The 26,026-nt window shown below is 43.2% G+C and overlaps 1 protein-coding gene across 2 annotated transcripts in view; it reads right to left on the bottom strand.

The window, feature by feature from the left end:
- The window catches only part of LOC126470998 (uncharacterized), a 398,099-nt gene extending 375,847 nt beyond the window's left edge, over nucleotides 1–22,252 (bottom strand). For both annotated transcript variants that reach the window (XM_050099049.1, XM_050099050.1), the window contains exon 1: nucleotides 22,158–22,252. In XM_050099049.1, coding sequence (XP_049955006.1) covers nucleotides 22,158–22,212 — 55 coding nt within the window. In that variant the 5' untranslated portion in view covers nucleotides 22,213–22,252. The remainder of the gene's footprint in view (nucleotides 1–22,157) is intronic.
- Nucleotides 22,253–26,026: the final 3,774 nt, after the last annotated feature.

Below are 26,026 nucleotides of genomic sequence, written 5' to 3'. Positions count from 1 at the left end.
AGCGGCTCCAAATAGAAAGCCTAACACCACACTGATAGCGACATCACGTTTACTTTTTTCGCGAATTAGATTGTGGGGTGCCCAAATCATTCGACACTTCATTTCCGAGATGGTGAAGGCACTGGGCTCTTCATCTGCTACCGTGTCTACAATGTGCCATGAGTAACTCGATTGAGTGAGACCAGCCGGCATCAGAGAAAACTGCTGTGACCGACAATGAATGGTTGACAGAGGTCACCGTCGACTTTCGCAGATTATTACAGAGGATAAGCCAACCATAGAGCGGCAGATCACTAGCCAGTCAAATGCCGCACAAGAAAAACTTGTGAGTTTGCCGTACCATCCAGACCCACCTCATAGCCGTAGGGTACACAAATTTCCGGCCCACAAGTGTACCTGTGCTCCCTGCAAATCAAAGGGTGCAGAGATTAGAATGGCAACAGGAAACCTGTCATTATTTGCTCTAAGCCTAGGAAAAGGTCGCCTGAATTGATAAGTCACAATAAATGCCACGAGCATGTCGAGAAGTAATTTGAAGCACTCCACGCAGACTGCCTACTGGTCGCTGTTCAGGCCGGTAGTGGAGGTATTCTCATAATTGGAATGTTTACATGGTATGAAATGGAACGTCTACTACGTCTTCCAGAACCATCTTCAAAAGTTCTATGCTCTACCCTACCGCTTCGTAACTGTGTGAGGACGGATTTAGAAATACTCTGCGGACACGGGAGTGTTTGTGTGGCACCAAATCGCCTGAAATCAATCCAACTGATATATGGGGAGAGCCATGGATAGAAATGTGTGCACCTTAGACCCAGCTTCGACTAATCCTTTTGAGCTGCTTTGTCTGTTCAGTGGTAATGGATCATGTTAGTTTCCCAACATTTTCGGTGTCTCATGGAGACCGTATCACAACGCGTCGCCGCAATCATCACAACTAAAGGGTTTGTTACAAACTACAGAATGTGCGCTGTTTTGAAATTTCGTGGCAGACTAAAACTGTATGCTCGATCTGGACTGTAACCCAGAACTTCGCAGTTTGTGGGTAATGCCCTTACCGATTGATATTTCCTTTCCCTTCTGTTCTTATGGTCACTCCTTTCCGTTTTTCACAAATAGTATAATTTAAACTTGTATAGACATGTATAAGATAAGCTGAATTTTTTGACACAAGTCTTAAACGTATAAAAGGAAGTGAACTGCTTATTCTTGGTTCCAAAAAATAAAAAAATAAAAAAACAAAAAAAATAATTTAAAAGATACGTGCTAAGGTGAAGGAAAGGTCTCTTTAGTCTTGAAGCAATTTTACTTTAAAAAAATTCTTTTATTGTGAAATAACTTCGAAGTACATTTGAAACATGTCCTAGTATTTTTTAAATTCACTTATTCACAACCACTCTATTCATAAAAAATCGCCAGAACTCTCCAGTTCTTTATCACTTTCCCTTATGACGAAGCGGACAAAATTTTCGAACAACTATGGTATAAAATTTTGTTTCGTTGGCAGGTAGTGTCTCCTCTCTTTTTTAAAAATTTCTGTTATTTTTATCGTGTTCCTCCACTCATTAAAGCAAGTTTAATTTTTGTCTACAGGTTTATCATATCGTATTTGATGCACAAACATGAGCTACTGGTTTTCTTTTCCTCTGCAGAGTGAACAGTTACTACTTCTGCGTAATTTAACTGAGTTAAGCTTTTCATTTAGTACTGTTTCATTCTGTACCTGATACTAAGTAATGCACTTTCAGAATTAAGCGTTTGTTGGATAAGTTTGTCCATATTACTGTCCAGCTTCTATTTGTACATTTCGTTTGCGTCCCCCTCATTTCGGATTAATGGAGCACAGAGCACATCTTTTACACCTCCGCTGCTTTTATGGAAATTTTGTGACTTCTTCGGCCCATCATTCAGGGTGTTCCATGAGGAATGGTCAATATTTAGGGATATGACGGGAGCGATCGTTCGAAGCAAAAAAAAAAAAGAAAATAATAATAATAATAAAAACAGGAAAATTAAAACATCTTACAGATACCCTCAAACATCATAGAATACTCATAACATCACTACAAGAAACTCGATACATAGATGAAAACAATTTTGATTCCGGAGGTTTCAGAATATACAAAGGAAAGGTAGGCAAAAGAATAATGAAAAACACACCCCACCTCGGAACGGGCTTTACAATAGATAAAAGTATTTTAGACTCCATTATCAGCTTTCAATCACAATCGGAAAGACTCTCCACACTCACTTTTAAATCTGCTAATAGAGTATACACAATTGTGAATGCACATGCCCCCATAAATGAAGACAATAGGAAAAATAAGGAAAAGGTGGAACGTTTTTGGGAACAACTAGATGACGTGGTGCAAAAGATCCCAGACAAACACAACATCATACTTACGGGGGACTTCAATGCTCAAGTAGGAAAAGAGAAGAAATACAAAAATATTGTTGGAAACTACCCAGCGCACAATAGAACTAACCAAAATGGAGTCAGATTAGTAGAACTCTGCCAAGCGCATGGCTTGATCCTGAAATCCACAGCCTTTAAGAGACTACCCAGAAAACAGAAGACATGGACCTCACCAAACCCACACTTGGGTGAATTTCAACTTGATCATGTGGCGATAAAATGGAAACACCATACAGAAATACAAAATGTCAAAGTACTCAGAGGAGCAAACTTGGATTCTGATCACTATCTTTCTAAAATAAAACTCAAAATTATCCCCAAAAGGAAAGATAGAAACAGTAAACCCAAAAGCAGAAGATACGATCCAGAAAAGATAATGAATTCGAAGGAGTTTCCCCTCGCGACTCAAGATATAAGGAACCAAAATTGGGATCAAATGAAGGAAAGCCTACTAACCAAAGCTGAACAAATAGCACCTATAACTAAAATCAAAAAACACGCATGGTGGACAGAGGAATGTGACAAACTTATTGAGCAAAGAAAGAAAGCATGGCAACAGATGCAATCTCAGAAAAATGAATATAATAGACAAAATTTCCTGAGTGTAAGAAAACTAGTGAGTAAAAACCTCAAAAGAATTAAAAAAGCACAAGAAGATCAACTACTTTTGCAGATCAACGAAGACTTCAACAAAAACAAGACTAGGAGCTTTTACAGAACTTTTAAACAAAAAATAACCAAGTACAGCCCACCGACACTCCAATTACAAGATAAAAATGGTAATATTGCACACAACAACAGGGATAATTGCAAAATTTTGAGGGAATATTTCAGAAACCTTCTCAACTGTAAAGAACCAATTGAAAAAATGGATTTCAGCAACTCAACTTCAACAAGTCCTAACTCAGAACCACCCACCGTCGAGGAACTACAATCAATCATTTTGAATCTCAAAAACTATAAGGCTTCGGGAGAGAACCAAATTACAGCTGAACTGTGGAAAAATGTCAATAGAAATGCCATAGAATCTCTCCAAAACATATTTGAAGAAATATGGAAAACAGAAAGAATTCCGGATGAATGGAAGATGGCCCTCATTCACCCAATTCATAAGAGGGGATCCAGAACAGACCCCAACAATTACAGAGGGATTTCGCTCCTTGACGTAACATACAAAATACTGTCTAAAGTCCTTTTGAACAGAGCAGAACCCCAGCTAGATTGTCAACTTGGAGAATACCAGGCAGGCTTCAGGAAGGGAAGATCCTGCCCAGAACAAATTCTAAACCTCAAAAATCTTATGGCCTACCAAAAATCGAGAGCAAAAGCGTATGTCATCACATTCATTGACTTTCAAAAGGCGTACGACTCCATAGACAGGGAATCTCTAATCTCCATATTAAAAGAATTGAACCTAGACAATAAAACTACAAACCTAATTAGAGAAACCATCACCAACACATACTCCAAAATTAAATTTATGGGAGAACTCTCAGACCTATTTGAGATAAAAACTGGAGTACGACAAGGTGATGGACTCTCTCTATTGTTATTTAACTGTGCCCTAGAAAAAATAGTAAGAGAATGGAACAAGAAAATCAATAGTGGAATCCGACTAGGAACAAAAAACAAAGGCATCAAGGTTAATTGCCTAGCATTTGCAGATGATATGGCCCTACAAGCTGAAACATGGGAAGAAGCCAAAGAACAGATCCTCGAATTACAGAAATAAGCAGAGAAAATAGGCCTTAAAATTTCTTTTGAAAAAACCAAAATAATCACAAATATAAAAAAGCCAATGAAATATCTTAAAGTAAGAGACCAAAAGATCGAAATTGTTAAAGAATTCAAATATCTTGGTGAATGGATTAGCTGGAACGCCCTTGAGAAAAAAGCAATAGAATTAAGAAGAAACAAAGTTGAACTAGCCTTTCAGCTTACTAAAAATACTTATAATAAAAAGTCCCTCTCATGGAATTCAAAAATAAAACATTACAACACTGTCATTAAACCAGAAGCACTATATGCAGCTGAGACATTATCTATCACTAACCATGGCCCAATTGAAAGGCTAGAGATCAAAGAAAGAAAAATATTGAGAAAAATTTTAGGCCCCAAATTTCATAACGACAAACTAATTCATACCAAAAATGAAACACTCTACAAAACCACAGAAAAACTTTCGGATACAATGAGGAAAAGAAGAATTGAGTTTTATGGGCACATTCTCAGAATGAACCCAAATAGACTTACAAAAAGAATGTTTGACTACTTCAGGAATAAAAAATCCAAACCAAATTGGTTTATCCAAACAGAGAAAGACTTAAGAGAACTACACATCACAGAAAAAATGCTCACAGACAGGACAGCAAAAATGATAAGCAAAGACAGAAAAGAGGGATTCCAGCTCCAAAATAGAAAGAAAAGAACGATTGTCATCTCTGATGAGGAAAGAAAAGCAAGATCAGAAAGAATGAAGCAGTACTGGGCGAAAAGAAAGGCACAGAACACACAGAAGTGATTGATTCAACGTACCCCAAAGTTGGGTGAAACGAATAATAATAATAATAATAATAATAATAATAATAATAATAGTAATCTAGTAACTATGGGTTCTGAAACCTATACCTTAAGAGTTATGAGCACGTGTTCATCTTATCTAAGTATAAATCCTAACATACTCATTTTAAAGCACACGTTTATCTGACATTTTTTTCTTGTTTTGGTCCGGACCAACTCGCGCAAAATGTGGAAAGCAAAGAGCTTGCAATAGAAGTGATTTGCTTCACAGTATGGAAGATGAAGAAGTGTACATGGCTCTTAAGGTATGCATTTTAGAGCCCATGTTTCGAATGATCGTCCCTGTCATATCCCTGAATATCGACCATTCCTCTGGGACACCCTGTATAACGGTATTCCAAGTATTATAGCCTAACCCAGTCCAGGACGTGGCTGACGTGAGATATTCATTCGTGGGTTCAGGTTTTGTGGTCGCATCCGTTTCAAAATCGCAGCTGTTGGACCAACCGGCGGCACTTTTGCTTCCTTCTGCGATCTATACAAAAGTAAGGCATCATATCGCCTTTCAACGTCCCAGTCAAAATCCCCCTTCAGTAACCTTGAAGGCATTATGCTGGCAAATAAATCTCGTCCTATTTGAAATTGTTTCGGTACAGATATTATCTTTGTAACGCCATATTTTAGCCTACATATGATTATTAACAATATTTACTTTTTGGAGTAATGACACGTCTCTGAGTTTTCCTTCAGTTTCCCCCTAGCAGCTCCCAACATCTTTCTCCAAGTACTTGCAGCTATTTGTTGACGGTTCTTGTACATGTGCACACCTAGTATTTTATGGGTCTTTGCCTCCTGAAATCCATGATTGCTGGCCGATCTTATGCCCTTTCCTAATATAAGATTCTTGGGCTTGTGTAGATTTTCAGGTATGTCCACTATTTTTATGATTTTCAACAAATATTGTTGGTTTTTGTACTGCTATTCCGGCTTCATCTGCATAAATTTGATATGTAAAATCTAAACCAAAAGCATTTCAATTGTCTAACCGTATGTCCTACCCCTAACAAAAGGGGATCCAAGGCTACTGCGAACAAAATAATGGATACGGGACACTCTTGTTTGACGGATCGATTTATGTTTATAAAATCTACCATATGGCCACTTAACACAATTACCGAGCTTGGCTGATTCTATAGTCTTTTAATAACGTTAATTAATTCCTGTCACAGTTCGTAGTAATTGACCGAAAGTCATCGAGTAAAACAGAAGTGATTTCAGGTGTTCCCCTAGGTAGTGTTATAGGCCCTTTGCTGTTCCTTATCTATATAAACGATTTCGGAGACAATCTGACCAGCCGTCTTAGGTTGTTTGCAGACGACGCTGTCGTTAATCGACTAATAAAGTCATCAGAAGATCAAAACAAATTGCAAAACGATTTATAAAAGATATCCGTATGGTGCGAAAATTGCCAGCTGACCCTAAATAACGAAAAGTGTGAGGTCATCCACATGAGTACTAAAAGGAATCCGTTAAACTTCGGTTACACGATAAATCAGTCAAATCTAAAGGCCGTAAATTCAACTAAATACCTAGGAATTACAATTAACTTAAATTGGAAGGAACATACAGAAAATATTGTGGGGGAGGCTAACCAAACACTGCATTTTATTGGCGGGTTGTTGTTGTTGTTGTTGTTGTTGTGGTCTTCAGTCCAGAGACTGGTTTGATGCAGCTCTCCAGGCTACTGCTGGTTACCTCTTTTGCCGACTCTTTTTCAAAACCATCTGTAATAGCGTTGTTGTCAAATCATCAGATTAAAAGAAAACTTAACGCGTCAGAAGGCGTCACTCCACCCGCTTCAGTATAAGGATGGTAAACTCCCAAGACCTCAAAGTAGTGAATAAAAAAAGAATACTTGTAGTACAGGCCGAGACATGATGTTCTTGCTGTATTGAGTAACGACCGAAATGTGAACACCATTTTGCAAAGAGCCCGCTTGACCTTGAAGCGGCTGTCGTGACGCGAATAGAAGCCCAGCTTAACTATTCATTATCTGATTTGGGCTGGCTTCCAAGATTGTCTGCGACATAGCTCGTCTTTGCGGTTCACTCCCATTGTGGTCACTTCGCAGCTCAAAAAATGTGAGGATAAACGACGGAAAGATGGCGAAAAACAGGCACATACGTTCATGTACTCCTAACTGCTACGACAGCAAAGTACGAAGGGAAGAGCGTAACTACAGTAATTTGATGTTTTAGATATGTACTGCCCAACCGCAGAAACGTATGTACATGTTTACACTACTGTCGCAAATGAACAGCGAGTGAAGTGGTGCATTGGTTAAGGTACTGGGGAGGAACGGGGTTCAGATCCTCGTGTCACCACCCACAGTTCCTTTTTCTGTGATGTCCTTCATAAAAATGCTGAGATGGTTCATTTGAGAAGATCACGACTGCTATCCTGTCATATCCCAACGCTCCAGCTGTGTAAAGACGAAAATACGTATTTGAGACAGCATCGTCGGCATTTGTTGTACATCGTAGTAAGCCCAGGTTTACTTCAGGAGGAGGTCAAACCGTTACAAAACACATAAATTATTGGTTCATTTTACGACAGCTCTTTAACACAGAATACTTAACTTAGATGCGTTCCAGTCGACTTGAATGACAATATACAAGGTGTTTCCATAAGAGCGTACAAAATGCAACAGGATATAGAGGATGTTCCACTGAACAATTTGTGGTAGGGAACCTTGGATCGGAGAAGCCAGCTTAAGGAGATACAGAAGTAAACTTCAAGAACAAGATTTTCACTCTGCAGCGGAGTATGCGCTGATTTGAAACTTCCTGGCAGATTAAAACTGTGTGCCAGACCAAGACTCGAACTCGGGACCTTTATCTTATCGGGCAAGTGCCCTGCCATATTTTTTTAATCTTCTTTTGTTCGTTTCCGTCCGTTGTATCTGCTCGGGGCGGACGTCGCAAGACACCCGTTTCAGTTCGTCGTTGATCCATTAACTCAGTTTTTTTATTACAGAGGGCAGCTAATCCTCTGACCGAACACGCTGAGCTGCCGTGCCGGCACCATCTGAGCCACCCAAGCACGACTCACGCCCCGTCCTCACAGCTTTACTTCTGCCAGTACCTCGTCTCCTACCTTCCAAACTTTAAAGAAGCTCTCCTGCGAACCTCGGTCCGGCACACAGTTTTAATCTGCCAGGAAGTTTCATATCAGCGCACACTCCGCTGCAGAGTGAAAGTCTCATTCTGGAATATGAAACTTCCTGGCAGATTAAAACTGTGTGCCCGACCGAGACTCGAACTCGGGACCTTTGCCTTTCGCGGGCAAGTGTTCTACCAACTGAGCTACCCAAGCACGACGCACGCCCCGTCCTCACAGCTTTACTTCTGCCAGTACCTCGTCTCCTACCTTCCAAGGTTTTCAGAAGTTCTCCTGCGAAGCTGCAGAACTAGCACTTCTGAAAGGAAAGATACTGCGGAGACATGGCTTAGCCACAGCCAAGGGGACGTTTGCAGAATGAGATTTTCACTCTGCAGCGGAGTGTACGCTGATACGAAACTTTCTGGCAGATTAAAACTGTGTGCCAGGCCGAGACTCGAACTCGGGACCTTTGCCATTCGTGGGCAAGTGCTCTACTATCTGAGTTACCCAAGCACGACTCACGCCCCGTCTTCACAGCAAAGGTCCCGAGTTCGAGTCTCGGTCCGACACACAGTCTTAATCTGCCAGGAAGTTTCAGAAGTAAACTTTTCTACCGCTTTGTCGAGCATTACTGCTTTCCTGCTTATTTACAACTAACATTCGTACAAGCTTACATGTACTATGCTGTTTATTTACATTAAAATTCTTTGTTTCCAGCAAGGAAACGAGGAGGACGAGCCTGATTACTAGGAAGTTTAGCCGGCTGGTGTGGCCGAGCGGTTCTAGGCGCTTCAGTCTGGAACCGTGCGACAGCTACGGTCGCAGGTTCGAATCCGGCCTCGGGCATGGATGTGTGTGATGTCCTTAGGTTGGTTAGGTTTAAGCAGTTCTAAGTTCTAGGGGACTGATGATCTCAGATGTTAAGTCTCATAGTGCTCAGAGCCATTTTTTGAACTAGGAAGTCTAACTGGCCGTCTGAAGGGCCAGCTACTTAAGGTTCATGCAAAGAGTTCTATCTGAGTTGTCCTTGGCTGTTCGTAGAGCACGTCGATACACCAGGACGATGCACCGCCTCACTTCAGTGTGGCTGTCCGCAACTATCTCAATGCTGTATTTCCTGGTCTCTGGATTTGAAGGGGAGGTCTTATTCCATGGCCTGCGAGGTCACCTGACCTGAGTACCCTTGATTATTTCCTATGGGAATATCTAAAATCACTTGTGTATGAGAACCCAGTGGATACGGAGATGGAATTAGTTGCCAGAATTGTAGCTGCCTGTGATGTGAATCGAAACACAACAGGGATATTTGTCAGGGTGGGTCAGAATTTTGTTCGCTGCTGTCATGCTTGAATTGAGGTTGATAGCCGTCAGTTTCGGCACATTTTGTACGATACAGTACAAACGGCATGCTTTTTGTGTCAGTGATGGTATTTGCAGTTAACTGTAATTAATGTAAATAAAAAAGTACACAGTAATGTGATTTTATTCCTATTATCTTCTTAAGTTGTCTTCTCCAGCCCCAGGCTCCCTACCTCAAATTGTTCAGTGGAGCATCCTCCACGACCTGTGAAATTTTTGCACGCTTTTACGGAAACGCCCTGCATAGTTTTTACTGCCACAGAGTACAAGAATACTAGAATGAAATTTTCACTCTACAGTGGAGTGTGCGCTGATATGAAACTTCCTGGCAGATTAAAACTGTGTGCCGGACCGAGACTCGAACTCGGGACCTTTGCCCGCGAAAGGCCCGAGTTCGAGTCTCGGTCCGGCACACAGTTTTAATCTGCCAGGAAGTTTCATATCAGCGCACACTCCGCTGTAGAGTGAAAATTTCATTCTAGATACATCCCCCAGGCTGTGACTAAGCCATGTCTCCGCAATATCCTTTCTTCCAGGAGTGCTAGTTCTGCAAGATTCGCAGGAGAGCTTCTGTGAAGTTTGGAAGGTAGGAGACGAGGTACTGGCGGAATTTAAGCTGTGAGGACGGGGCGTGAGTCGTGCTTGGGTAGCTCAGTCGGTAGAGCGCTTGCCCGCGAAAGGCAAAGGTCGCGAGTTCGAGTTTCGGTCCGGCACACAGTTTTAATCTACAAGAATACTGTTTAAACGGGGTGTTCAAAAAGTCTCTCCGCAGTGCCGTATAAATGTTAGCCGCGCGTGCCGTATGCCGCAGTGAATATACCGAAATGAGACTCAGTGAAATACAAGATATTAATTTATTAAATGTTCATTTTTAGCTGGCCAATGTGGCCGAATCCTGCCTCGGGAATGGATGTGTTTGATATCCTTAGGTTAGTTAGGTTTAACTAGTTCTAAGTTCTAGGGGACTGATGACCTCAGAAGTTAAGTCCCATAGTGCTCAGAGCTATTTGAACCATTTGTTCCATGTGCGAATGGCTCGTGGAACGGACAACTGTCTGGTTCTTCTTGCAACCTACGCTCTCAGAACTTTAACAAGAAACTGCTCCGTGATGGTTAACACCTGCCTTGTAACGTCTGCCATTGGAGTTTCACGAGCATTTCCGTAACGCCCTCGACTTTACTAAACGAACACGTGTGACGAAACCAGCCGCTCTTCGTTAGATTTTCTGTATCTTTCGGACGAATCCCTCCAGGGGAGAGTCCGAGACTGACGAATGATATCCAGTAATCTACGGAACGAGTATTTTGCAAGTTAAATATTCTTCTAAGGAATCTCGTCATAGCATCTTATTACCCTACAACTAGTTTTATATGACGATTATACTTTAAGCGGTGCCGCGCGGGATTAGCCGAGCGGTCTAAGGCGCTGCAGTCATGGACTGTGCGGCTGGTCCCGGCGGAGGTTCGAGTCCTCCGTCGGGCATGGGTGTGTGTGTTTGTCTTTAGGATAAGTTAGGTTAAGCAGTGTGTAAGTTTAGGGACTGATGACCTTTGCAGTTAAGTCCCCTAAGATTAAAAAAAAAAGAACTTTAGGTAGTTGCGGGGGATTTCCCCTGTGTATTTTACGGTTGCTACTGATTCCTGTGTATTATCGCTAATAGTGTGATCCAAAAATAATAGCTCTATTTAGGCGCAACACGTTGCATACACGGCAAGCTACCACTCGCTGCACCAATCGCTGATTCTCCGCAAATCTTACTGTATTTCGTTACAGCCTTTCGGCGGCACAACCTTCCTGTAAACAACAGCTCGCCGAGCTTCCGACTCATCCAATCGTTAGTTCATCTGTAGGTGTTGTAGGCTAAAATAGTGACCGCAACTTAACACTCCCTCGGGGTAGGTTATCCTCCCGAAGCTATGTTTACATCTATCGATTTCGTCCCGTTAATAATGTAGCAATTCCAAACCAGTTCTGATAAAACTTTCTCGTTATGGTGTGGGTTTTGAGCAAATGTAAAATCGTGGGGCTGTCACTGATTTACTAACACAGTTTGATTTTGAACAATGCAGTCAAACTCTGCGAGACGACTCTTTAGAATTTAGAGGATATGTAACGCACGAGGTCGAATGAACAAATATCTGGAAATACACGGCACCAGTGGTAAATAATGATGATGATGATGCTGATGATATTCAGTTTCTGGGGTGCTCAACTGCGCGGTTATCGACGCCTGTACAAAATCCCAACCTTTACACTGTCCAGCCTCGCCACTTTCCCGAATGATGGTGAAATCGTGAGGACAACACAAACACCCAGTCTCCAGGAGAAGAAAATCCTTGATCCAGTCGGGAATCGATCCCGGCACCCCACAATCCAGAGGCAGCAACGCTAGCAACCAGTGAAGAGACCAACCGGCCGGTGTGGCCGAGCGGTTCTAGGCGCTGCAGTCTGGAACCGCGCGACCGCTATGGTCGCAGGTTCGAATCCTGCCTGGGGCATGGATGTGTGTGATGTCCTTAGGTTAGTTAGGTTTAAGTAGTTCTACGTTCTATGGGACTGATGACCTTAGAAGTTAAGTCCCATAGTTCTCAGAGCCATTTGAAGAGACCATTTTGTTCATACCGTGTACCCCGCTATTCAGCACATTCAGTGAGCGACAAGCTTTCGTTTCGAGTCAAAGAGCAGTACCGTTCCCCACGACTGCAGCGGTTCTGCGCATTAGACCTCTCGAGGATCGGCATCGTTTCACATCTTACAGGCGAGACGCATCTACACTTCCTGTCCTCTCTGCTGGAAGACATGCGTTTGACGTTACGAAGGATGGAGACTGACAATTCGTCCACTGGAACGTGCTATACTGAGTGCTGCATGGCATGAATAGCATCCGGCCATCCAGATTTGATGAAGGAACCGTCCTGTATTCAGCCAAAATGATTTAAGGAAATGGTTACGAACCTAGAGTCGAAATCTCGGTGGCCGTACTGGAATTTGGGCCTCGATTCCCGTGAATGTCAATTCCTTGCTACAGCTACTGCCTAACCTCTGTCGACACCCCTAAAGAAACTTTGCGGTGACAGAAAATACGGCGTGCAAGCCCACAGAGCATCTAGTAAACTGGATATTCATCGTAATTCCAGCAAAACGTGATAGCTTGTCTACGGAGACGACAAAAATGCCGCGACAGACGAAAATGTGTAGTATGAAAGTAGTCACGTTTCTCTGGAATACAAACCGAAGAAGACACTCGCGTTATTGTACTATTCTTCATTAAAAAGGAACGATGATGGAGGAAAAGCTACTTGCTTCGCGAGTAACATTAAAACCATCGAAGTAAACTTGCAAGTCTGTAATTATTGCTTATTCCACCATATCGCATAGATTTTTTCCTCAGTCAGCGTAATTAGAAATTCAGAAATAAAACTGAAATCCCCTTTCTCTTAGAACTTTTTCATACGTCGCACTGAAATGGCCACCTCTTGACTGACAGCGATTTAGGCGGCATTATATGCCTCTGCGCTGGTGGATGCAGGCCAGTAATGTGTCTGTAGGATAGGGTGGCATGGACAGCTCTATCAAACCACTCTTCGGGCCGCGCGGGGTAGCCGCGCGGTCAGAAGCGCCTTACCACGGTTTCTTGCGGCTCCCCCTGTCCGAGGTTCGAGTCCTCGCTCGGGCATGGATGTGTGTGTTGTCCTTAGCGTAAGTTATTTTAAGTTAGATTAAGTAGTGTGTAAGCTTAGGGACCTCAGCAGTTTGGTCCCATAGGAATTTACCACAAATTTCCAAACCAGTCTTCGCACTAAAGACCACAAAGACCACAACAACAACTAGGCAGTGTGCAGTGAATCTGCAACGTCTATTCGTGGGGACGGAGAGTGGGAGTGGGAAGGAGGGACGTACATCAAATGATGCGGTACTACTTATTGTCCGATAACTTTACAATTGTATTCATTTTTTTTCTTTTTCTTTAAACTAACAACCCCCCCCCCACACACACACACACACCCACAAACACAAACATACACAGTTTTACTCTTAGGACAACGCATGTTTGTTGATGTCCGTCGTCTCGGAGTAGCTTCACTGGGTGGTGAGGCGGAATGGCAGATTCGGTCCTCGCGCAGGACATGGTTGTGGTTTTCAGTGAACTGCTTTTGTGTCTATCCTCCACCGTGGATCGTCACACTACGCTACCTCGGTCCTAAGTGCGACAGATGGCCGAAGTTAAAAAATGGCTCTGAGCACTATGGGACTCAACTGCTGAGGTCATTAGTCCCCTAGAACTTAGAACTAGTTATACCTAACTAACCTAAGGACATCACAAACATCCATGCCCGAGGCAGGATTCGAACCTGCGACCGTAGCGGTCTTGCGGTTCCAGACTGCAGCGCCTTTAACCGCACGGCCATGGCCGAAGTTACTACAGTTTTGATCATGAATATTCGCATTAGAGACAAGCGGTTATCGAATATCCTCCGTTTATCTAGATTTAGATTTTCCGTGCTTTCCCTATATTACTTAAGGGCACGCCGGGGTATGGAATCTAAATACCGCTAATGTGTGGTCGAAACGAACCACAATTTAAAACGTGTTGTGTGATTGTACTAAAAGAAATAAAAATAATTATAGTAACACTATCGACATATGGCAGTGAGACATGGACGTTTAATGTGAAAATTATCGATAAACTGAGGGTGTCTCATTGAACAAGGTAAAGATGCGTGACTCGGAGAGACAGGAAAAGATGAAATGGATCAGGGAACCGGCTGGTCTGGGAGACTCACAAGGGGCGGCCACGACGTTTGGAACGCGGATTTACTGCAAACTTCGCACACTCGTAGTACTCTATGAGGACAACAAAATGTGTAAGCAGTAACGCGTACTTCTCAAGCGTTATTGAGAAAATCGCAACGTAATTTCGGTCGTCAAATATATACCTGTGCGTGGCCACTTTCTACCAGGAAGCGGCGGCAGCCGATTGGTTAGCGTTCAAGCCCCGTAATCATTGGATCGATGGATCGAGTCCCGCTCGTCAGTTTTTTAGATTTCTAACACATTAATTTTCTTTACTATTTATATTACAATTGATATAATGGGGAAAATACGTGTAATCGGATGAAATTTTATTAAATTTACAATTTATTTGGCAGTCTACAAATTTTTATCATCACAAATAATATAATATTCATTAACTATCGCCTAGTAAACGACCAAACAAATAAAGTGATACTGAAAATGTATGCTTGTCCATGTTTTCAAAATTGTTCGTATTTAATCAAAAGAGAACGAGAAATTGCTACTCGTGAAGACTCTATTAAAATACAGTCGATACTGCATGACCAATTATGAGCGCCGATATTTAAGGAAATGCTGCGTTATGCATGGTTTGCTTCTAAATTATCGTCTGAAAGAGAGATTTTTGAATATGTTAACGACGTTTGTTTTTCTACGGAAAACCTCAAAAGACCTTGCGTATGCGGAAACATAGCATTTATTCAGCTGGTGCCGTTTAACTTTATGTTTTCCACGTTTTTACGAAAAATACCATCCTGCAACTTGTACTCGTAATGTCGAAAGCGACGAATGATTGTACATCTTTCGACAGCAGTCTGTACCGGTCAAAACTTGGAGGTAACAAGTCGTTTAGGACTCCTTCCACGTATATTGGATTTCTCAAATCACAGACAAGCATACATTTTCAGTATCACTTTATGCATTTGGTCGTTTACTAGTCGGTACTTATGAATATTATTTTATTTGTGATAGTAAAAATTTGTAGACTGCCAAATAAAATTGTAAATTTAATAAAAGTTCATCCGATTACACGTATTTTTCCCATGATATAAATTGTAATATAAATAGTAAAGAAAATTACTGTTTTAGAAATCAAAACAACTGAAGAGCGGGACTCGATCCATCGATCCATTGATTACGAGGCCTGAACGTTAACCACTTTTTTTTTTTTTTTAATCTCATTTTACTCTATATTGGTCGCTGAATATGTTCGTGGCGCACGTCCGATGACAGCCCTTCAGGTTCTTTGTTGATCCGTTCACTCAGGTTTTTTTTTTTTCGTGGTAAAAAGTGGCCACGCACAGGTATATATTTGACGACCGAAATTATCTTGCGATTTTCTCAATAACGCTTGAGAAGTACGCGCTACTGCTTACACATTTTGTCGTCCTCATGGAGTTCTACTAGTGTACGAAGTTTACAGTAATTCCGCGTTCCAAACGTCGTGGGCTCCCCTTGTCAGAAATGGGCTGGCCATGTATCCACCAACATGGATAATAAATGGACGAAGGAAGTTCTTCGCTGCTTTCCAAGAAATAAGAAAATGCCGAGACGACGGCGTAATTTTCTGTCTAAATGTTGTTTTTCCTGGCTCTTATCCCATATCTTCACGAGGTCGGCATTTTAATTATTGGATTTGGCAATGATAGTAGTACAGGATGGCTGGGTGCCCTTCCTGTTACCACAAACCTTCACATTCAACGTCACTTCTGCATTCAAGCAGTCCAATATCAAACAACATGCTAAATACATTTTGAAAGCATGGTATTGGTATGCCATTGTCATAACCTGCCTCTTCCCAACCATATTTTAACATAGGTTTGTACTTGATTGTATAGCACAGAGTGAAATCTGATGATGAAATTGTTGTGGATTGGCAGGAGCCAACCCACGGAGTTTGGAGGAAGCCGAAAGGCACGCGTGTAGCTCACGCAGCCTGGCGTGAGGTCTGGAACAGGACAAGGATATTAGAACTTAGAAAAAAAGGAGGTAACTGGTGGAATACTTAACTTTAATCCATTAATGTTGAACGTAGCTCTTGTCTGTACATTCTTTACAATACCAATAGCAACTGAACATGGCGCCTTGCTAGGTCGTAGCAAATGACGTAGCTGAAGGCTATGCTAACTATCGTCTCGGCAAATGAGAGCGGATTTTGTCAGTGAACCATCGCTAGCAAAGTCGGTTGTACAACTGGGGCGAGTGCTAGGAAGTCTCTCTAGACCTGCCGTGTGGCGACGCTCGGTCTGCAATCACTGATAGTGGCGACACGCGGGTCCGACGTATACTAACGGACCGCGGCCGATTTAAAGGCTACCACCTAGCAAGCGTGGTGTCTGGCGGTGACACCACAGAAATGACGATCGTGTAACTTTCCTTGTGGTTTTTGGCAGTGTAGTCCGACGAACTCTGTGCCCCTTCTCACGTAGAGCTCACATTGGCTAAAGAAGTACACGTAATGATGAGGGTGGAAATATTTCGTTGTCTTCGGTCCTATTCTATCCATATTTTGTATCTTCGCGTTACCAGGTTTCTTCTCTTAGACCTGGAATAGGTGATCATTCAAATGTCTCTCGTGCTAAGATATGCATTTTTACATACGAATGCCTCATACCACTGTTATTTGAAATGAGCGATTTATATTCTAAGCACATTTTCGTGCGGTTCTGAGCGTTGTAGGACACGCACTTCCCTTGTCAGCAATATCACGTGGGAGCTAAAGCGATGATGGTCCGCTTTTCTATCGCAGATCCGAATGACGGAACACCGACTTCCCCCACGCAGCTAAAACGCTGGCTACTAATAGTCTGTAATTATTTTTAAAATTTCCCCCTTGTCGAAGCGTCCGTACTTCCTGCCTCGCACAGTTTTTTTTAGTATAGCGTCCCTTCACTAGCGATGTCATTAGAGAGGGAAAACTAGCTGACATGGACAAGGAGCGGGTATGAATAGGTAATAGAGTTGTTAAAGGAGCCACTTCGGCCCACGCCTGGAGTAATTGGGGCGAATCACAAAAAACGTGGATCGGAATGACTACTGCCCTACTAGGCTCCAGTTTCTTGGCCACTGCACCGCCACAGCCGTACCGGACACTTCCTGTGTCTTTGCCCGAAACTTACCGCTTCAGCACACAAAAACGACGCCGTTCCATTCAGCGCACAGTCGGCGAAATACGGCCACGGCATTCGTGTAACTGTATGCGACGCGACACACGCGCCAATACAGCGCCATCCGCTCAGGCTTCTGCACCACTCACTTGGCTGCATATCACACCTCGTCCCATTCCGTTGGTTCTCGCGTTTAAATCGTTCGAGCCGATCGAAACTCCTAGATTTTGCCTACGCAGATACTCCTTGCACACGAATGGTCATAGGTTTGTTTCATCCACGAGAAAACGTCACGGAGAGGCTGAAAACCTGAACTGGACCAGGCACGATTTCCCTTTATTATTATTTGCGAATAAATCGATTAGGACTTCTCAAAGTACTTAGAGGCGGGCATTTCCTTCGAGCCCATACCATTCCCATCCTGTGGGCTTCCTTTCTCTTTTCAGCCCATGCTTGTCCAGTCATATTCTTCTTTATTTTTTCTTTTTTTTCTCAAGCAGCTTGCCACTTGTGAATTTTCTTGTCATCATCCGGTGGAATTCCTGCCAGTTTCAGATTAGATTTGACTTCGTCAATCTGTTTCATCGTATCCGTTTTGGCTTTACACCAGTAGTCAAAGAATGAGACTATTTGCTTTCTAAGTCTGCCTGGGTTCATTATTCTAATGTCTCCATAGAATCTTAACCTGCGTTTTCTAACGACACGGTCGATATTTGTGTGTTCTTTGATTTCCTGTTTGCCTCTTAGTCGGTATTGTTTGTCTAGAAGATTTTGGCCTAGAACTTTTCTTACGATTTTGCGTTGCTTTCCCTCATTGTTTTCAGTGTCAGTTTTCCTGTTAAGAAATTAGTGTTTCTGATCCATAAACGCATTCTGGTTTAATTACTGTATTGTAATGTCTTAGTTTCGTGTGCTTAGAGATATATTTCTTGTTGTTGATACTTTGCGTAAGTTGGTATGTAATTTCCACCTTCTTGCATTTAACTTCATTTGCTTTTGAAACTTCCTGGCAGATTAAAACTGTGTGTCGGACCGAGACTCGAACTCGAGACCTTTGCAAAGGCAAAGGTCCCGAGTTCGAGTCTCGGTCCGGCACACAGTTTTAATCTGCCAGGAAGTTTCATATCAGCGCACACTCCGCTGCAGAGTGAAAATCTCATTCTGGAATCATTTGCTTTTGTTTAGATACTATTTTCCTGAATGGTTTCACCGAGATATTTATATTGTCTACGAGGTCATTAATATATAAAACGAATAGCGTGTGTCCCAAAAGAGTTTCTTGAGGTACGGCCTAAGTTACTTCTACTTTTGTCGATCGCTCTCCTTCCGAAATAACGTGCTGAGGCCTCCCTCCCGACGAACCGTGCGAGGTGGCGCAGTGGTTAGCACACTGGACTCGCATTCGGGAGGACGACGGTTCAATCCCGTCTCCGGCCATCCTGATTTAGGTTTTCCGTGATTTCCCTAAATCGTTTCAGGCAAATGCCGGGATGGTTCCTTTGAAAGGGCACGGCCGATTTCCTTCCCAATCCTTCCCTAACCCGAGCTTACGCTCCGTCTCTAATGACCTCGTTGTCGACGGTACGTTAAACACTAACCACCACCACCAACACCACCTCCCTACGAAGAAATCCTCTAACCAATAACAAATTTTGTTTGATACCCCATACGATCGTGCTTTTGTTAATAAACGTCGGTGTGGTCGCGAGTCAGTGATTTTCGGTACTCAAGAAACGCTTCATCCACCTGACTGCTTTCATTCGTGGCTTTCAGCGTGTCATGTGAGAAAAGCGCGAGTAGGGTTTTGAATGACCCATATTTCACCTCTATGAATTCTGATACTTGTTTGTTGCAGGTCATCTATTCTGTCTTCAGAAAAAGATACCTGGAGACCAACTTTTTCTGCAGTTTTTATCAAGAGCGCAAAATGTTTTTAGGTTGATGAAATGTCGCCAATTAAGATTGCTAAATCGTCTGCAAACGCTAGGCAATCTACGCAGGGTGTCCCAGGATGAATGATCAATATTCAGGTATATGACAGGAACGATAATTCGATGCAAAAGAGTCTAGCCGACACAGGCTGTAAAATATATACCTTAAGAACCACGAGTACTTTCATCTTCGATAATGTGAACCAAGTATCTTCTGCTGCAAGTTACTTGCTTTCCATATTTTGGAAGGAGGTAGTATGGGCCAAAATAATAAGAATTTGTCTAGTAAATATGGGCTCTAAAATGCATCTCTTCAAAACTATGAGCACTTGTTCAGTAGAAAGACGTGTTTCACATTAGCAAAGAGGAACAAGTGCCCATAGCTCTTAAGATATGTCCCGTCTCCGGCCATCCTGATTTAGGTCTTCCGGGATGGTTCCTTTGAAAGGGCACGGCCGATTTCCTTCCCCATCCGTCCCGCACCCGAGCTTGCGCTCCGTCTCTAATGACCTCGTTGTCGACGGGACGTTAAATACTAATCTCCTCCTCCTCCTCTTAAGATATGCACTTTAAAGCCCTTGTTTACTGCACATTTTTTTCTTGTTTTGGTCCTCGCAACCCTCTTTCAAAATATGGAGAGCAAAAAGTTTGCAGCAGAAGAGATATGTTTCACAGTATCGCAGATGAAAACGCGCTAATGGCTCTTAAGGTATATGTTTTAGAGCCCACGCTTACTAGATTTTTTTGCTTTGAATGACCGTTCCTGTCAAATGCCTGGATATTGAACATTCCTCCTGGAACACCTTGTACAGATTCCTCGCTTAGTACTAGTTCTCTTCACTTTTGTAAGCAGGCTTCCGTAGACTGACTCTGAGGTCTATCGTCAAGCGTATCCCAAACAGGCGTTTATCCAGGAGTCTATTCTGGACGAGGAAGGGAAGGGGGAAGAACATACCATAGATGCCTACAGTTTTAATTATAATAACAATAAAACACATAAAATGTTAAAACGTAATAATAATCAAATGGTTCAAATGGCTCTGAGCACTATGGGACTTAACTTCTAAGGTCATCAGTCCCCTAGAACTTAGAACTACTTAAACCTAACTAACCTAAGGACATCACACACATCCATGCCCGAGGCAGGATTCGAACCTGCGACCGTAGTGGTCGCGCGGTTCCAGACTGTAGCGCCTAGATACGCTCGGCCACCTCGGCCGGCTAATAATAATCATCCTTTGTTTTCATCGCCGGCCGCTATGGCCGAGCGGTTCTAGGCGGTCCAGTCCGGAACCGCGCTGCTACAACGGTCGCAGGTTCGAATACTGCCTAGGGCATGGGTGTGTGTGATGTCCTTAGGTTAGTTAGGTTTAAATAGTTCTAAGTTCTAGGGGACTGATGACCTCAGAAGTTAAGTCCCATAGTGCTCAGAGCCATTTGAACCATTTTTTTAGAAAAGCGCGAGCAGGGTTTTGCATGACCCATGTTTTCGGAATCCACGTTGGTTGTCATGGAGGAGGTCATTCTATTCGAAATACTTCATTATGTTTGAGTTCAGTTTATGTCCTAGGATCCTAGTATTTGCTTATTTCGTACGAACTGTACTGAACTGAATTAACAACATTTGTGCGTGTGCGTACGCGCTTAGCACGCAATAGATGTTAGTATGGTCGTAAATTAATTCATAGGAATTGGAAGACGCATTGCTTCCTGCACACACTTTTATTTGGTACGTAAAATACAGTCTCACGGCAGGTTACAATTTAGTAACGACCGGTTTCGGATGGAAAAGCAGCTATAATTAATTTTCAAACAGTGATGAGCGTTCAACGTGGTTTGCCGCGCGGGATTAGCCGAGCGGTTTTAGGCGCTGCAGTCATGGACTGCGCGGCTGGTCCCGGCGGAGGTTCGAGTCCTCCCTCGGGCATGGGTGTGTGTGTTTGTCCTTAGGATAATTTAGGTTAAGTAGTGTGTAAGCTTAGGGACTGATGACCTTAGCAGTTAAGTCCCATAAGATTTCACACTCATTTGAACATTTTTTTCAACGTGTTTTGAAACTCGGTAATGGATGATCTGACATCCGAACCGCTCGTCAATAAATTATGTGCGTATGAGACGGCAGTCTACTTATTATATTCTGACAAATTGGCGTTGCTCCGCGCCACCATAGCATATAGAGCCAATCCCTTTCTTTATTGCAAAAAGGGCAATCAGGAAAACCCTTTATACTCTAAAAACTACACGCGTTTTTATCATTCCTCATTGTGTACTTACACTTTTGAGGCGCGTGCGCTGCTTGTCTAGGCAAGCGATAATCTCGTAATGCAACCATCAGGTAAGAGCACTGTACAGCAGATGTTGCGAACTTGAACAGCCGTAAAGAATGTTTCCGTGGCCACAAGAAGTATCCACTTCCGTATCGATCATTCCACATTTTCCAATTCTCTTGTCTCGCGAGATATATTGCACATTAGTAACAGGCCGTGATATCACTCAGAACACAGTTCTGCACGCACTCTCTCTGACGATTTCGAACAAGCTTTCTGAGTCAGAGACGCTGGAATAATGCTATAGCTAAGTCGTGGCGATTGTTCGTCCAGAATGACGCTAGTGCGTGCGATGTTAAAATAAACCGACAAACACGTCTTAGTGAGCGCGCTTGTGCCACTGGTGTATATGTCTCGCTAATGCAAAATTAACCGTATTGTTGCTGCGAGCATGTTCGTGCGAAGTCACTGATCTTCTACGGAAGTGTTTCCGGTACGAGGTCAGCAACATCGATGACAACGACGTAGCCGCACTTCCGGGACCACGAGAACTCTCGACTGTGGGCAGGCGCGCCGGTCTGTCAGCGTGAGTCGACTCACCCCATGACAGCAGCAGGTGCAGCAGTGCGCCAGCGCAGAGGGTAGCCGCTAGCATGTTGTCCAGCGGCGCGCTACATCTTCACTGCAGGCGGCAGTCAGCTGGGGCTGAGATTTGGGGCACTGCCGCCGTTACTCCAGCGGGCTTTCACTCCCCTCCACCACGCCACGCCGCCTCCCTGCCGCAGGTACTCGCGGCCGCTCGGACAACTCCTGCCACACGCACGCGCCTCTGCTGTCGAGGTGGACGCCCTGGCCACCGGCTCCGCAAAATGTGTCATTCTAGGCTTCACCACTTCTTTGGTTAACCGCCTGTTTCACAGCACAGCGTAGCTACCTAACAAACGTAATGAGCCGGGAATTTAACTCCTCTTCAGTACGATACTAGTAGCAGAACACTTTGTTGTCGATTTGATCTTCCACTAGCCGAGTTCCCGGCGTTGCCCTGTTATGTATTGTTTCTAATTTTCTGTCAGTCCATTTCCTCCTACCACCTTTGTCCATCATCTCCTCTCAACACTCTCTGCCCATCACCTCCTTCCTACCTCTAATTCCTTCCCCTATTACCCCCGCTAACAAGGGAAACTCCCCATCGCACCCCATTCCGATTTAATGGTAAAGTGGCTCAGTGGACAGCCCGTCATAATCTGAACACAGATCTACATCTACATGACTACTCTGCAATTCACATTTAAGTGCTTGGCACAGGGTTCATCGAACCACAATCATACTATCTCTCTACCATTCCACTCCCGAACAGCGCGCGGAAAAAACGAACACCTAAACCTTTCTGTTCGAACTCTGATTTCTCTTATTTTATTTTGATGATCATTCCTACCTATGTAGGTTGGGCTCAACAAAATATTTTCGCATTCGGAAGAGAAAGATGGTGACTGAAATTTCGTAAATAGATCTCGCCGCGACGATAAACGCCTTTGCTTTAATGACTTCCATCCCAACTCGCGTATCATATCTGCCACACTCTCTCCCCTATTACGTGATAATACAAAACGAGCTGCCCTTTTTTTGCACCTTTTCGATGTCCTCCGTCAATTCCACCTGGTAAGGGTCCCACACCGCGCAGCACTGTTCTAACACAGGACGAACGAGTGTAGCGTAAGCTGTCTCTTTAGTGGACTTGTTGCATCTTCTAAGTGTCCTGCCAATGAAACGCAACCTTTGGCTCGACTTCAAATGGTTCAAATGGCTCTGAGCACTATGGGACCTAACAACTGCGGTCATCAGTCCCCTAGAACTTAGAACTAGTTAAACCTAACTAACCTAAGGACATCACACACATCCATGCCCGAGGCAGGATTCGAACCTGCGACCGTAACAGCCGCGCGGTTCCGGACTGAGCGCCTAGAACCGCTAGACCACTGCGGCCGGCCGGCTCGACTTCCCCACAATATTATCTATGTGGTGTTTCCAACTGAAGTTGTTCGTAATTTTAACACATAGTTAGTTAATTGAATTGACAGCCTTGAGAATTGTACTATTTATCGAGTAATCGAATTCCAACGGATTTCTTTTGGAACTCATGTGGATCACCTCACACTTTTCGTTATTTAGCGTCAACTGCCACCTGCCACACCATACAGCAATCTTTTCTAAATCGCTTTGCAACTGATACTGGTCTTCGGATGACCTAACTAGACGGTAAATTACAGCATCATCTGCGAACAACCTAAGAGAACTGCTCAGATTGTCAGCCAGGTCATTTATATAGATCAGGAACAGCAGAGGTCCCAGGACGCTTCCCTGGGGAACACCTGATATCACTTCAGTTTTACTCGATGATTTGCCGTCTATTACTACGAACTGCGACCTTCCTGACAGGAAATCACGAATCCAGTCGCACAACTGAGACGATACCCCATAGGCCCGCAGCTTGATTAGAAGTCGCTTGTGAGGAAGCATAAAAAAAGAAGGTGTACCGAACTGTGAAAAAAGAAGCAAAATAGGAACAGTGAACGGTCCAAGCTCAAGATGTGCAACATTGAGCGACTTGCAAGAGCGCCGGCCTCGTGGCTGTATGGTCACAGTGTTGGACTACAAAGTGGGAGATCCGTGTCGAAATCACCCTCCTGTCATTCTCATTCATTTTTTTCCACCAATTTATGAGCTGCCCGTCCGATCATTGGCGTGTCTTTTCTCCTTCTGTAGTCTTGGTAATTGTCACACTACACACTGGTTGTAGAATGTGAGTCATGTGATAAGGTTATATGATCGTCACAAGTAAATGTGATGAATAGTGAGAGCAGGCGAGATGCCTCATAAACCTCTAACAGAAATGAAAACAACAACGTAAAAGGGTTTGAAGTATGTTACAACGAATAAATTCGGGAGTCAAAACTCCTGAAATGGAACGCAAGAGGCATAACAGGTGGATCAGCCGGTACGGCAGCTCAGCGTGTTCGGTCAGAGGGTTTAGCTACCCTCTGTAATAAAAAACTGAGTAAACGGATCAACGAACAACCTGAACGAGTGTCATCGGACGTCCGCCACGAACAAATTCAACGAACAATATAGAACAAAATCAGATTAAAAAAAAAAAAGCGGTAACGTTCTCGCTTCCCGCGCACGGGGTCACGGAGTCGATGGTGGCGGGGTCAGGGATTTTTTTCTGCCTCGAGATGACTGGGTGTTGTGTGTCTTTCATCATCATTTCATCCTCATTCACTCGCAAGTCGCCGTGGTGGCGTTAAAGAAGTTGTGGAGCGGCGGCCGAACCCACCCGCGAGGGGTCTCCCGGCCACCAATGCCATACGCTCATTATTATCATTATTATTACCACAAGCTACACTTGTTTTTCACTTGTGCAAGCAAAGATCAGACAAAGTTTTATCGCAATCGCACGAACGGCACAACAGCGTATAACGTGCTCACAAACGAACAAACAAACATTGATTTTTTTATATATTAGATTTACAAAAAAATGGTTCAAATGGCTCTGAGCACTATGGGACTCAACTGCTGAGGTCATTAGTCCCCTAGAACTTAGAACTAGTTAAACCTAACTAACCTAAGGACATCACAAACATCCATGCCCGAGGCAGGATTCGAACCTGCGACCGTAGCGGTCTTGCGGTTCCAGACTTAGATTTACACTACTTTGGTAGAGGCAGCGTTTAATTTATTTACGTTTATAAATTTCCAAATTTATCAGCTAACTTGCGGAGAACAGAACGGAAACTGCGCCTCTCCAAAATACCAAGTACAGTAGGGCCTTGATAATCCGGCATTCTCGGGGGTTTGCCAGTGCTGGATTGTCAAATATGCCGGATTATCAAGGACATTTTTAAAATCCGTTTTAAAAAGAAGCGATGTAAGCAGAACCTATAGTTTAAATTGAGAAAGACAAATAATATTTATTTATTAAACAGGAGATACAGTAGAAAAAATTTAAAATATTTATTACTTAAAAAAAAGTTCTATTAAATCAGTTTAAGGCTCGAAGTTTTAGAAAAGTTTAGTACATGCAAATAATATTTTTTGCGCCAATTAAGAATCGAAATCAGCACCACTGATTTGAAAAGATCCAGAAAAAGGTAAATAATAAAAACTGTTGCCAAGAAATTGGCGCAGTTTAATTAGCATCTCTGGCTTTAGGAGTAGCACAGATGTCTCACTTTGCCTAGGGCGTAGAAAATATGACTGACTGATATCTACCAATGATAGTTTAGCTGAAATTTTCCTGCCGGCCGCGGTGGTCTAGCGGTTCTAGGCGCTCAGTCCGGAACCGCGCGACTGCAACGGTTGCAGGTTCGAATCCTGCCTCGGGCATGGATGTGTGTGATGTCCTTAGGTTAGTTAGGTTTAAGTAGTTCTAAGTTCTAGGGGACTGATGACCACAGATGTTTAGTCCCATA

Source organism: Schistocerca serialis, chromosome 3, assembly GCF_023864345.2.
Source record: "Schistocerca serialis cubense isolate TAMUIC-IGC-003099 chromosome 3, iqSchSeri2.2, whole genome shotgun sequence".
NCBI classification, from domain to species: Eukaryota; Metazoa; Arthropoda; class Insecta; order Orthoptera; family Acrididae; genus Schistocerca; species Schistocerca serialis.
Note: the sequence above shows the minus strand (reverse complement) of the source record. Positions and strands in the feature narration are given on the sequence as shown.